Source organism: Leguminivora glycinivorella, chromosome 21 (assembly GCF_023078275.1).
Source record: "Leguminivora glycinivorella isolate SPB_JAAS2020 chromosome 21, LegGlyc_1.1, whole genome shotgun sequence".
NCBI classification, from domain to species: Eukaryota; Metazoa; Arthropoda; class Insecta; order Lepidoptera; family Tortricidae; genus Leguminivora; species Leguminivora glycinivorella.
In genome coordinates, this window is record NC_062991.1 from 6,247,366 (window position 1) to 6,262,367 (window position 15,002).

The following is a 15,002-nucleotide window of genomic DNA, read 5'->3' on the forward strand; positions in this document are numbered from 1 at the left end:
TCTGACGTTGGCTAGGTACCTACCCTGCATCGGCATTTCCATTCTGATGCTTTGCGAGGTGATGCCTTTGTGTGGGGCCTTTGCAACGCGTTACACTAGCATGTTTCAATGCTTTCCGGGCATTACAAACTTCCTATGCTTGATATTTTACACTCTGTACTTTTAAGTGTTGAACAGAGATTACTTAAACAAATAATCTGTATATTTTGATGTCGGTAGTTACATTTGTCGGTTAACCAATTGACCAAATACAAAACCAAGCGGATCTGTCTTTGAGCGACCTGTTTTATCCTTTTTTACCCTCCTTAATTGGTCATCTAATTAAAAGCTTTATATCGGGAATGTAAGAGTAAACCATATCATAATAAGCAATATAATTTACAAGCAATCACGATAGCAGAGTTACCATTTTTTTTTTTTTATTAAATGGCTTCAGTCCATCATTGGAACTATTTCGCCAGTGTCAAGGTGATATGAGCTAAGCTAATATTAATTAGTGATTTTGGTACAGTAAGTACGTCAGTGTACGGTGAGTTAGCACTTGTTAATTGATAGATAGATTTTACAAGAGCACGTGGACTACCGGCCGTTGACGATAATAAAATACATATATAAAAAAAAAATGTACCTAGTGCGAGACATCACGTAGACTTTAATCTCGAATAATGCAAATAGGTGCTTACGCAAGTTGCTTTTAAAAAAAGAGGCTAAACGCGTTTCGAGATAAATTCTTCATTAGCTCCTCACTACATAGTTAGTTTACTGCATATAATAAGCTATCGATATTACACTTTAAATCAACATTAATGAGCAAAAGAAAAATAAATTATTCACGACACGAGACCGCTAAGATTGCGCTCGAACCGGAAATTACCTTGTTTACTCGTCGAGCTCCAAATTAGCAGTGCCGCCAGGTGTGACATTTCATCGGTAAATTAAACAAAAAACTCGTCTATAATATTTTAAGATTGAATATTCTACAAACTCGCGAGCGGGAGCGACACTGCCGCCATTTTGGTGACGCAATCATAGACTATAAAAAGTTAACCGTGCAGATGTGCCATTTACACTGTTCCTACTAATGTGTTTCACCTCTAATAGAGTTGCGAAAGATAAATAATTCTATTTGGAAAATTATTAAGTAACTACTTACTATTTCATTAATTATGTTACTAAAATATAAAATTTAATATATATAGTTAATAGTTTTTGAGTAAAATTGTATTTTTAGCACGCTCACTTTTTGCAGTTTTCTTCGGCCTGGGGGGTTACCATGACGTACTAAAGACGTTCAGTTTAGGTTGAGAGAAAGGGACACAGCTATAGCAGTTACATAGCTCCGTCCCTCTCTTTCAACCTAAACTGAACGGCTTTAGCACGTCATGGTAACCCCCCTGGTCATGAAAAAAGGGAACAATTGATACGCTTTGTCCAAAAAAATCGTACTGAGGAAACTTGGTTACCAACTGACCACACATATATATATTCATTGTGTATTTTAAAGAAGAAGATAAATACAGCACAATTATTTTGTATTAATTTGTATTGTTTAAGTTGTAAATAAATAAATAAGTATGACTAGAATATCCGTATTTTATTTAACTATAATGTAAAATTCCCGTTAGGCAGAATATAATAATGTGTCACATCTGGTGGTAGACCTACTCTACGCGTAAATAACCGCTCCCCGCACCCCGCGCATTTGTCAGCATGTGCAGAGTTTTCGCTTGGCAACGTCGCCTCTAGGTAGTACATATACCTCAATGAGTGCCGCCCTTCAGATTGACCGACTGACAGTTATTGACAAAAAAAATATCAAACGAGGGTGGCTTCAAATTACGTTGTTTCAGTCTACCCATAGTATTTATGAAAATAATCAAAACAAAGAAGATAATAGATTAATCACAATAAAAATAACCAAAAAGAAAACATGTCCTTTAACCTCAACTGGCATTAGTAGGGGAGACCGGGGTTAGTTGACTATAGGGGCAGGTTGACTAATAACTATTAAAAAAATTGTAGGATAATTTGACAATATTTTTTGCAGATATGATCGAAGAAGCTGCCGTACCAGGTAAAAGCATTTCGCGTTACTTTCTCGTACTGTACAGCCAACCCTAGGCACTCAACAACCATGTCGAAATGAAAAGCAGTAAGATATTTCTTGCAATTTGATTTAAGACGTCAGTATGACATAGTTCTACGGTGCAAATTTATTCGATAAGCTGTCGTCGGTCCATATTGCATATCTCTTCAAACTCCTATATAATTTGATTTTAATAATAAATCATTTCAATACAAATAATGGAAAGATTTCCCTTTATCCAGCAAGATCTTAGCATTAATGTATTCAGCATTTATACAGCCTTTGTGTATTTTGTATGAAGCCTCTTTGTCCGGTTTCTTTGTGCTCGCATAATAAAAGATTAGTAAAATTGATATTGAAGCGGAAAAGGCACAAAAGGGTTGTTTACGGCCCGTTCGAACCAATTACGTGATTATACGGCGTTAATCGATCACAGATTACGTAGACGCCGCATTATGAACGGTGCAAAAAGCGAGTGGTCGCCTATGTACCTACAGCTGTGTACCTGAGCTGCGAAATTGCATTTTATTTTTATTTATTAGGAGAACAAACAGAGTTAAATGTACATAATTTTGTATAAACTTACTTGTACTTGCACTTGCCTCCACAGCAGTTCTCACCTGCATGCATGCATGGAGATATTATGAATGAATTAATTGATGATGAATTGATTGAGTCATGCACTTTTGTAGCTCACTGTACAATTTTACTGGTAAAATAACACGACTTGAACAGCGCAATTGAAGTTGAACAGCGTCATCTATTTCAGTTTATAGTTTAATAGTAGTGTGACTGATATTGTGTAAGTAATTATGACAGCGCCATCTCTCTTCGCTAGCTTGAAGTCATCTGAGTTGATTCAGTTATGAGGTCGAACCATACTCTACGGACGGCAGGGGGCGCCACAAGCCTTCGAAAATTGTCATTTACCTACTTGGAAACCCTTAATTAACACCGTGACTGCCAACCGCTGAGCGGCTTAGGTATCCGTCCAGTAAACTGACCTTGGCAATTTTTTCTTTGTAAATGATATGATGAAATTTATTACAGTACTTAAATAATTATTCCTAATTTACACGAGTGCTGGTTGTAAGCGTTGACACAACTGGATCAAGCTGTTGCGTTCCTATATTTTATATTTTTTATATTTTATATTTATTTATTCATACAACATACAAGCTTACAGTATTAAAACCAAGACGCTTACATGCTACATAATTTACAATTTACTTACACAAAAACAAATACATATTTAAACATTACACACTTAAATTTAAAAACATATATAACCCAGTCAAAAATGACCCTGGGGAGTCAAAAAATACGTCAACCTGAGGCTGTTCGACTGAAAGTTGATTTAGGAGTGAGAGTGCCCGATTGGTGGGAGCATTACCAGCTTGCCGCGTGCGCACCCCGCCTGCGGCAAACAGTCTTCTTCTGCGTCGTGGCGGCAGAGCGCCACCCTCATTGGCACCAGGTACACACGTTCTCGGCGCCTGAGCTAGCAGTCCTATCCGCTCAAGCACCTTACTGTTATTAATTCTATTACGCAACAGGTTATAGTAATGCATTACTAATAACATTTTCCGCCGTAGTTCTAGAGTATCTAGTCCTACCATTCCAGACACAAATAATGAGGGAAAAAGTAGTGGGTAGTATTCGTACGTCCTTTTGTAGACATAACGGGCAAACTTTCTCTGTATCCTTTCCACCATGAGAGAATACTTTGCTTCATGAGGATCCCAGATACATGCACCAAACTCCAACCTACTACGAACATACGCATTGTACAGAGTCATTGCCACTTTAGGATTCTGAAACTGCGACGCAGTTCGCATGATAAAACCTAGCATTTTATTAGCACGCTTACAGATCTCAGTTATATGCGCACGGAAATCTAAATGTGATTCTAAGGTCAAACCAAGATCGCGGACCACATCGACCCTCTCTAGTGGTACCCCTAGCAGATGATATGACGAGGGGTTTTAGCTGCACGTGCTCTGGAGAATGAAATCAGCTTACATTTAGTGACATTAAAGGAAAGCCGATTTGCAATACTCCAGGCCGCAACATTGCTAATGTCACGCTGTAGCGCTTCACAGTCTGCCATATGCTGCACGCTTCTAAACAGCTTTAGGTCATCCGCGAATAGAAGGCACTCTGCGGTGGATATCACATCAGGTAAATCATTTATCATGATGTTAAATAAAGTAGGACCCAAGGTGCTGCCCTGGCTTACTCCTGATCGCGTGTAGTATGGTACTGTTTGGCATCCATCCATCTGGACAAACTGACTGCGGTTGCGTAAGTAGTTGGAGAGGAACCTCAGAAGCTTTGGTGTAAATCCCAAAGCAGAGCACTTCTGTAGCAAAATGTCATTACTAACCAGGTCAAAAGCTTTGCGGAAATCGAAGTAAGCCGAATCTACCTGGTGGCCCAGTTCCATTTGCGACATAATGTAATCAACATACACAATAAGGTTAGTAGTGGTCGAACGGCCTTTCCGAAATCCATGCTGGGAGTCAGCCAAGCTCACTGCAATCTGCCGGCTAATATGTCTTTCGATCATCGTCTCAAACAGCTTCGCAAAAACTGAAAGAACCGCTATTGGTCGATACTCGGTAACTTCTGATAGATTTCCTCCTTTGGGTACTGGTGTCACGCGAGAAATTTTCCACCTTGCTGGATATTGGCTAGATGCTATGCTAATATTAAATATGTGTAGCAAGGGGACCTCTAGTGCAGATATGCAATCTTTAACAAGGTAAGGAGGAATTCCATCAGGACCGGCAGATGAACGAGCCCTAAGCTTTTGGCAGCGCCGCGAAGTTCCGACCCAGACAGGCTTTCTAAAGAAATATGAGCCGCATCACGAGTATTTCTGCTTGATGCTGCTTGCGACGACGCTTCCTCAGGATCTAACTTAGGCACATCATTCAGAAACACTGAAGCAAAGTATGAAGCAAAGGCATCGGCTGCTTCTTGCCCAACCACTGACTTTCCCGCATATTTATACTCCTTACAGGTGGACCTTTTTTTAGCTTTGGACTTTACATAGGTCCAAAATGATGCAGGGTCTTGGCCTATATTATGCTCCACTCGGTTGATATATTGACGATAGGCGTCATCAATTAACATTTTGACATGAGACCTGTAGTACCTGAAAAGCTCTCTGTTAAACTCTTCGCCTTTCTCCTTGTACCGCTTTAAATGAAAATACTTATATTTAATGTTCCGTATTATGTCAGCTGTATACCAAGAAGGATAAGTGTAGCGAGAAGCTTTGAACGGTGGCTTGCAAGGGACATTATTCGTGATGCACGCATACAACTTTGTATAAAATACATCGACGGCGGTATCCACATTATTTTCTGCTAAGACTTCTGACCAGTCAATGTTTGCAATATCAGAATACAAGGTAACAAAATCAGCCTTGCGAAAGTTCCATTTAGGGGCAAAGTTGTTATCATAGGCTGGAGTTGGAGGCTGTTTAGAGGGTATGGCTCCTCGTGGCACCGACAGTGTCACCTCTAGCGGAGGATGATGCTCGTCAATTGGTACCAATGGCTCCACATCATCAGTCACACTCACTCTTTCAGGTTGTAAACCAGTTAAAACTAGATCTAGAACTCTCCCATGAGCATTTTCTACACCATTAAACTGGTTCAATTTACAAAATTCAACGAATTCATTAAATTGATTTCTTACGTTTAAACTACAGGAATACAAATTAAAATCCCCTATCAAAAGTATGTCTAAATCTGGGTATTTACAGACAACATTTTCTAGACAAGCCAAAACACTTAGATATTGATTGTCTTTATAGTTAGGTGGGAGATAGACTATATGAAATTGCCACGGGGAAACATAAATATGCAAGCACTTACTGCTTGCCCTTAGAGTTGGTCAAAGACGCTTAGTCTTACAAAGATGACATATAGAAGAGAAATTTCGACGGCTTCCGCTGTGGCGAGGTGGCCTAGGGGTTCATGGCGTTAGCCCGGATTGCTAAAGACGCCGGTTCGAATCCGACCTTCACCACTGGTGGTGCTCGTCATTTTTTCTTTAATAAATGATATCTTATTTCGATTTTTAATTTATTTATATATAGTAGTGTGACTACTTAAAAACGAAAATCAAAATATTTGTTAAAAATAATTTGTTCCCATAGTTGCGTATAAATATGTGTTAGTGAGTGAGTTGGCTTGCTCTATCTAGTTGAAGTGGTCTGTGACGGGTATAAAATTGATACAATGTTTATGGTTCGTCCAAATTGAGTTTGATCATGTAGCTTTTGTTGGGAAATGATCTGTATCGAATATCGGCGGGTAGAAGGTTGTTTTTGAACATTTGTCATTTCTTTTAGACTGTTTTTATAATGAAAACTGATTTACGACGGTATAGTATTTTGTCTGTCAAAGGATTTGTCAGTCAGGCCTAGCATTGTCATCACTGTCATCAGGTACCTAGTGTCCCTGTGGGGCCTAACTAAGGTCATGGGTTCAAAGCCTGGTAAGGGCATTTATTTGTGTATTTACATATACATATAGGTACATACATAAATATTGGGGACACCTTACACAGATCAACCTAGCCCCAAACTAAGCAAAGCTTGTAGTATGGGTGCTAGGCGACGATATAAATACTTATATAGATAAATACATACTTATATACATAGAAAACATCCATGACTCAGGAACAAATATCTGTGTTCATCACACAAATAAATGCCCTTACCGGGATTCGAACCCGGACCGTGGCTTAGCAGGCAGGGTCACTACCAACTGCGCCAGACCGATCGTGAGCATTTAAGCGTGTCAGTCATGTTTTCTATGTATGTAATACGCATATTCTTATACGTAAGTACCTCTATTATACTTACACCAGCTTTTTTAACTTACTGTGAGAGTCAATGTGTAAGAATGTCTCTATAAAATGTATTCATTACTCGTAATTGAGAGTTCAAACTACCGGAAATATATCCTGAAGGACGGTACGGTCGACATTTGTCGGGCATGCCGCCGTCCGGGAGAGTCACTCAGGCATATCATTTCCGGTTTTTCTCATCTTGCTAACGGCGAGTACTTGCACAGACATAATCTCGTAGTCAGGATTATTCACCAGCAACTTGCTCTTCAATACGGCCTATTGGACCGCGAAGTACCGTACCGTACCGCGAAGTAAGTACTTACCTGCGCCAGTTCTCGAAAATGGTCGTGCCTATAGGACTATTGTAGCCAATAAGCCTGACATTGTGATAATAGATCGACCGCAACGCCGGGCAATGCTCGTTGACATCACCCCCCCCCATCATCCCCCATGATGAGAATCTCGTGAAAGCCGAGAAGGACAAGTCCAGTAAGTACCTAGATTTGGCTCACGAGATAACCACCATGTGGGATGTTGAATCAACGATCATTGTTCCGATAGTCGTTTCAGCGAACGGTCTCATAGCGAAGAGTCTCGACCAACATCTTAAGAGACTCTCGCTAGGTGGCTGGATCAAGGGCCAGATGCAGAAGGCTCTTGGACACAGCGCGGATAGTCCGACGGTTCCTCTCTCTGGAGCCCTAACCACCGGCAGCTTGGGCCCTGCCCCGCTGCTGGCGGCACCCTAGGTTAGGTTTTTTATAATGTGTTTATATGTTTTATATTGTTCTGTAAGTGTTTTTATTTTATTTTACTTTTATATTCATATCGTAAAAAACCTAGCTTAAGAAAAAAGATAAATAAATGAAATAATTGAGAGTTCACATAAAGCAAATAATTTAAACATTTTGCGTGTTTTTCCATATTTACCACTCAAACACATTGCCTAAAACAGTAAATCACCTCTTTCGGCCGCTTTCACGAGCGTGAAAGTTAGTCGTCAAACAGGCCGGCAATATGCAACTTTGCGACCACAATGTAATTTTCCTGTACATATCCGCTTCCTACGCTTGTTGTATGTAGTTCTGTCATCTGATTGCTATGATGTTTGAAGTTCAGAAACTTGTAAACGTGGGAATAGTATCTTGGTAACATTTAATAAAAAAATACTTTAGCGTGGGAGGTATGTGTAACACATAATTTTGCTGTATGTTTTAGATTACTTAATTGTGATGTTTTCGTCATTTAATTCACGTTCAATTCAATTCAAAATATCTTTATTCAGGTAAGCCTAATTATAAGGCCCAATATAACCTAATTATCAGAACAATTTATTGTTGTAATTATTGTTCATAATAATATTGAGTCTATAATGGGTTCTGTGAGGTAAGGGGTTAATTCCATTACTCATTTTCCTTCCGTAGAAGTCAACTGTGGGATAAAAGTCCACATGGCTTTGAATTATTCAGCTATGTTGGTCACTCTTTGCTGATACTGCATTAGGTACAGTCAACGTCAAAAATAAGTGATCAAAATCAACGTTTCAAAACATCTTCTAGTATGACGTGCCAGATGTAACAAGTTATAACAACGTGTCAGTTTAAAATGATGTTTTAATTAGTCAAAAGAAAATGATCATAACAACACCGAGACACAGAAACGAAGTCACAAGTCAATGTTTCAAATCGATATAATGATACACAATGTCATATCAGTCGAATGAGTAGGGCACACTGACAATTAAATAATCCCGCCATTCGGCGCCTGTGCAAGTGTCTAGGCATGTCATGTGTGAGAGAGAGAAAACATATCATCTTCTCGCTCTCACGTATGAAATCCATCAATCATAACTTTTGAGTGTGCCTCCTCATTGTCAAAACATACCGAATGAAAGTTCGGTAAAAAAGGATTTATTTTCAAAAATCATATGTTGTACCTAACCTTATTTCAAACCTTAGCGGACATGAGAGGTGTCATAGTCGTGTCTCACGTTTGTCTCACGAATGTAACCGATATAAACCGAAAATCTGACTTGTACTCCGAGGTGTCGCATAAATCTGTATTTTATAGATATTATGTAATCATAATCACTAATCACTTTAATTTGAAACATTCAACAATTACTTTGACTGTTTGAATGGCATGTCACTTAATTTTGTAGAATTAAAATAAATGTGATCACTTACTTATGACACTTTATGTATACATTTACTTCTAATAAACTATAATAGTCAGTAACATTTGACTTAAATTATTTTATATATTGTTTTGGGACCCTATTTCATCAGTTTCCTCTGCTGTTGACTGTACGTGAAAAATCGTGATGGCGTGTAGAGCAACCAAAGAAGAAAAGATTACATGGAAACTGACCTCCACGTGACCTTGAGTTGGTCGTGTGCGTTTTCACATTATCCGATTCAATATCGGATGTCGGAAGGATTTCAATAGTAAAAATTTAAATGTGTAGGATACTAGCTTTTGCCCGCGGCTTCGCTCGCGTTAAATTCGAAACTTCCTTCGAAATTCGGCGTAATGCTCCATACAAACTTCCACCCCCCATTTTAGGGAAGGGTTAGAAAGAGACATAAAGTAGCCTATGTCACTCTCCATCCCTTTAACTATCTCCACTTAAAAAATCACGTCAATTCGTCGCTCCGTTTTGCCGTAAAAGACGGACAAACAAACAGACACACACTTTCCCATTTATAATAACTATTAGTATGGATCGGTCCTACATGCGATATCAGATTAATGTGAAAACGCACTAACTCGGTGCATTACTCTTGCTCGCTTTGATGACGCACAACGAACCGCGCGGGATCAGCCCCTTGTCGGTCGATTATGTATATACTGAAGACACTACGGGAGCGAAATTGCTAAAATGGAAAGGCCTCCCTTTCAATTTGGGAATTTCAGTTAAATATACTAGTGTTATTTACCAGATTTATCGAAAAAAAAAAAATGTCCACTAAGAACAACTCAGTTAAAAGATATTGCGAAAAAATCTTTAAAATCGAGGTTCCGTTCTCGACTGTTTCCTCCTTCAAAACTTATTTAAACGGAATGAAATTTGAGAATCTGAATAACAATGAAATAATCTGTGTCGGACTGTTTAGATTTTTTGCCTAATTGTTACCAATTTTGAATACCACACCTTTTTTGCACCACAATCAATAAGGTCGTTTTTGGAAATTTTTCATGGGCTCTAGCGTCTTCAAAAATAAGAAAATAAAAAAATCAAAACGGTCCGACACAGATAAAAATAATAATAATCTGTGTTGCAAAAACCATTGCTCTATCTTCAAAAATCAGGGAGGAAATAGTCGAGGGCGTTTGTATGGAGAATTGACCCTTCTGTATCGTCTTAATAGTTTTGTATGTACCTCCACATGGCCTTGAGCTGGTCGCAGCTCGGCTCGTCGCTCTTGGGCGGCTCGCTGACGCGCAGGCGCGAGCCGCGCGGCACCAGCCCCTCGTTGTCGCGCTGCGCCAGCACTGCGTACGCGCACAGCAGAGCGCCCCATAAACGCCAGTACCACGGCATCCTGGAACAAGGAACCTTGGTTAACCTGGCAACCTTCAAATCAAGGGTGAACAGGCATCTTCTGGGCGAGCTCACTCCATCGTAGGCCACGTCTTTGCCTTTGGCTAGTCTGTGGTCAAGAGTAAACCCATTTATAAAAAAAATGGCTGCCTGGGAGCCTGGTCAAAGACAAACGTAGACACAAACATCATCATCCTCCTTACGTTATCCCGGCATTTGCCACAGCTATAGTAATAAGCTTTAATTTATTTAGCGGATTCTTTGGTAGACAATCGTCCTAGCATATGTACCTAGATGTCCGAAACTTTTTAAATCTCGGAAACCCTACCGTACTTGGTGTTTTTACGAAACTTTGGTGTTCCTATTATGAAAATATTGTAAACTAGCTTCTTCCCGCGGCTTCGCCCGCGTACTAATTTAATCTTGTTTTCCCATACAAACTTTGGATCCCCATTAAGAGGTAAATTTTTAAAAATTATTTCTTAGTGCTCCTCTACACTTCATAAGGAACCTACGTGCCAAATTTGGAATCTCTAAGACCAGCCGAGCGGTGTAATCAATCTGTGCATTGATATGTCAGTCAGTCAGTCAGTTTCTTCTTTTATATAGGTATTTAGAAGACTAAGACTATACCTAGCTGCCTATACATATATGTTCAGTGGCATATAATGCGGAGAGATGAAAGCAATGTTATAAAACGAGTGGTAAATATGAAGGTGGATACAATGTTAGTGGAAGGCCTAAGAAAAGATGGATGGAATGTGTGAACAATGATGAGAGTGAAAGGTATTAGTATGGAAATGACGGCTGATAGAGAAATGGAGGAAGATGATCTGCTGCGCCGTGCCAAATAATGGAAAAAGGGCAAGGGAATGATGATGATAGTGGCCTAAAGTGTTCACATTAGAGTGTGAAGAGTGACGAAATATTTCAAACTTCAAACTTTTTATTTTGCAAGAATACCTACACGTACCTAAATACATAATAGGTCTTAAAACTAGGGAAGTGTCAGTGTGTTCGACCAATAGGTATGCAAAAGATACTTAAACAGATAAAAAATGAAATTATAAAATTTCAACATATAACTTTCATCGTCATATTATCAATAAACATAATATTTAAGTAATTACGGCTGTTATTGGGTGTACAACTTTAATGAAGTAAAACTTCAAAATGTTAAAATTATTCAAGTGCATTATTAATGTTGGTTCCTATAAATATCAACATGAAACTCAACAGACTACACGTTGACATTTACGTCGGTTGTAGAAGTTAAACGCGTCGCGCGTTGGTTACAAGCATTATTCTCATTGAAATTTGTTTTCCAAGTTAACTGCTACAGTAAACTGTAAACCAGTGAATCATTCATTCATAATTTTATTATGAGAATGAAATATACGGTGCTTGTGAGCATTGCGAGAGACTTTAAGAGCATATTCCTGATCCCATTTTAAGACTAAAATGTCATATACTTACATTTTTCTAGATTTCGCCTAGTTTCAGAGTTATGACCAATTGAAAAAAAAAAAAATTCTCATTGTTACTCAGTACAAAAGGCTTTTTTAACGATGTTGATGCCATTATGGACAATTAATCTCACTATCCTCATTGATAGATGCCCAAAAGTACGAAATAAAAGCTTTCAAAAATGAGGTTTTTGGAAAAAAAACGTCAAAATTCATGTGAAGTGCTAGTTTTATGAATAACATACATACATACATACATACATACATCCATACAATCACGCCTGTATCCCATAAAGGGGTAGGCAGAGCACATGAACTAATCAAGTTTCAGTGCCACTCTTGGCAAAAAGGGGTTGAAATAAAACGAAATTGTGACATTGCAGTGACAGGTTGCCAGCCTCTCGCCTACGCCACAATTTAACCCATATCCCACAGTCGAATTCTACGACACCCACGGGAAGAAAGGGGGTGGTGAAATTCTTAACCCGTCACCACACGGGGTTTATGAATAACATTTACTTTTTTGTGACAATACATTCGAAAACAGTAAAAAAAAAAAAAAAAAAAAAAATTTTTTTTGGCAAAATTTCCTCATGTGAATTAAAATAAAATCTTTCCTTTAGCCTCAGAAATGCGTGGTTAAAATCTCTCGAAATGCTCACGAGCACCGTGTATACTTGTCACTTGCACCACCCGCCTAACTCAAGGTTAGTGGGCTGTCAAATGCCAAATGCCGTCTTAAATATATGGGATATCGGTCCTACATCCGATATCAGATCGGATAATGTGAAAACGCACTAGGGGCACAGTATAATAAAAAGTACTATCGTACAGTATGGCCACTCCCGCTCCCCGCTGAAAGTGCCACCCACCCCCTCTCGGTTACCTCACAGTTACCGCCTGTCAAAACGCGAACAGTCGACCTGTCATATTTCACTCATACAAGCGTATGCGTGCTCGCGTTCACCTACACGAGCTAAGACTGTGTGCTAGGAATGCGCCTCTTTCAATATACATATTTGATCGCCAGTGTCCGAGGTGTGCTAAAGGCTACAAGGATCCATCTTATATGGTTTCTACTGAGGAAATAACTAGGCTGCGACATCTAAGCAAGCCGAATGACATAGAACCTTCCCACAATGCGGTTTATCCCACTCCTACTGCCACAAAGTTCCATGAAGGCTGACAGTTCTACACTTGTTATTTTATTCTGTCGTTTCATATGAGAGCCTTTGTGTGCAACTGACGATATTGACGTTCTGTGTTATGTAGTGATGTGCATTTGTGCAAATTGCGGAAACATTCCAAAAAATCTTCAAATTTCCTGAAAAATTCTCGAAACCTTCAGGAAAAATAAAGGGAATTTAAATTTATGTAACGGAACGTTTCCATCTATACAATTGTCCATACAAAGTATGGAAAGTTTCCAAAGCTTTCTTATGTGAAAATTTCAGAATTTTGGAAACTTTCCGTCGGCACATCAGGGTGGCTAGCCGAATGGCACAATCGCTCACGAAACGCTCACGAAACGAAGCGCTAGTAGATATCTATCTCTATCGCGCTTGCGTATTGGCGCGACAGAGCCAGCGGCGTATCGCTTTCGTTTGGCGTCGGAGAAATGCCATTCGGCTACGGGGCCTGTAGCGTTATGTATGTCGACGAAATTGTGTATGATGTTGTAATAAAGTTAAATGCGTTTGAAAGGTTTTGTTTTACTAAAATAAGTATGTAATCGGTGCTTTTAAAGATATTATACCTAACTACTTAGTCTGCAATACGGAAAACTAAATTTAGTAGAAAAAGGGTACGAAACTTTAGTTTTACGTGGGTGACCGGCGCCTAGCACGAACAAACATTTTTTCCCCTCACTACCTCGGAAACACGTGCGTTATCCTTTAATACCAGCGGGTAAAAACGCATTTTATCCACTAGTGGGTAAAGTAATTTGACCTTGAATATAGTCAAATTAACTGCTTTAAAATTTATAAAAATAGGTGAATCTAGTAATGAAGATGATTTACCGCCTGTGGAACTACTGGAAGCAGTGATAAACGCATTTTTTGCGTTGTAGTTTCCTCGCTATAGTGAGGGGAAAAGTTTTGTGTTATACACGGGTGGAAATGTATTTTACTTCTCGTGTATTGAAAAACTCGCTATGTTCAGGATTCTATTCTCGAACCACTCGCTTCGCTCGTGGTTCAACTATAGGATCCTTTCACTTGCTCGTTTTTCAATTGTATAACAAATAACTATTATAATTACCTTTTTTGCCAAAGGAAATTGCTTGCCTATAATTTGAAAGTATTTAACTTGTACCGTTCGATGAGAGGTGTGGGAGAATTAAAAACGCACCGTTCATGCAGATAGGTAGTGCAAGACAATTTATTCAAGTAAACAACTATACATTATGATTTTTGAGACCCGTAACGCCATCTATCCGAAGTGATGAGTTTTAATTACATAAGATCGATAGGTTCACAATGTTTACATGCAAAATTAAGAGTATTAGGACAAGATAGTTAATATACGGTCGTGGTAGATGGCGTAAAGAACAAAACATACTAATTAACTTGAACATACTCCCCCGGAAAGGACGGAGTCCTTTACACAAGGTAAAACACAAAGTTTAGTTATAGATCTTTGTATAACACCAGAAATTGTCCTTATATCATAAGTCCGAGTCAAGCCATCAGGGCCGGGATGTTTCCCTATGATGCGACCCATCGGCCAGCTTCCAGGCGGGAGTCGTTGGTCTTTAACCAATACCAGATCGCCGAGGTCCAGATCTTTGGTTACTCTGTTCCATTTAGGACGTTGTTGAAGGCGAGTTAAAAATTCCTTTTGCCACTGTCTCCAGAAATCTTGTAACATCTTTTGTGTTAATTGCCATCTAGATAGCTGGTGAATCTTAGAGTCTGAATAGTCATCATCAGGAATACTAACAATCTGTTCAGTGGTCAGAAAGTGTCCTGGAGTTAAAGGCTGCAGGGAGTCTGGGTCATCATTGAGTGGGTATAAGGGCCTAGAATTAAGGCAC

At 39.1% G+C, this 15,002-nt stretch overlaps 1 protein-coding gene across 1 annotated transcript in view; it reads right to left on the reverse strand.

Annotated features, from left to right (window-relative positions):
* LOC125237502 overlaps positions 1-15,002 on the reverse strand; it is a 234,480-nt gene that overhangs the window by 70,232 nt on the left and 149,246 nt on the right. Inside the window, exon 2 of the mRNA XM_048144622.1 lies at positions 10,339-10,500. Coding sequence (XP_048000579.1) covers positions 10,339-10,499 — 161 coding nt within the window. The 5' untranslated portion in view covers position 10,500. The remainder of the gene's footprint in view (positions 1-10,338; positions 10,501-15,002) is intronic.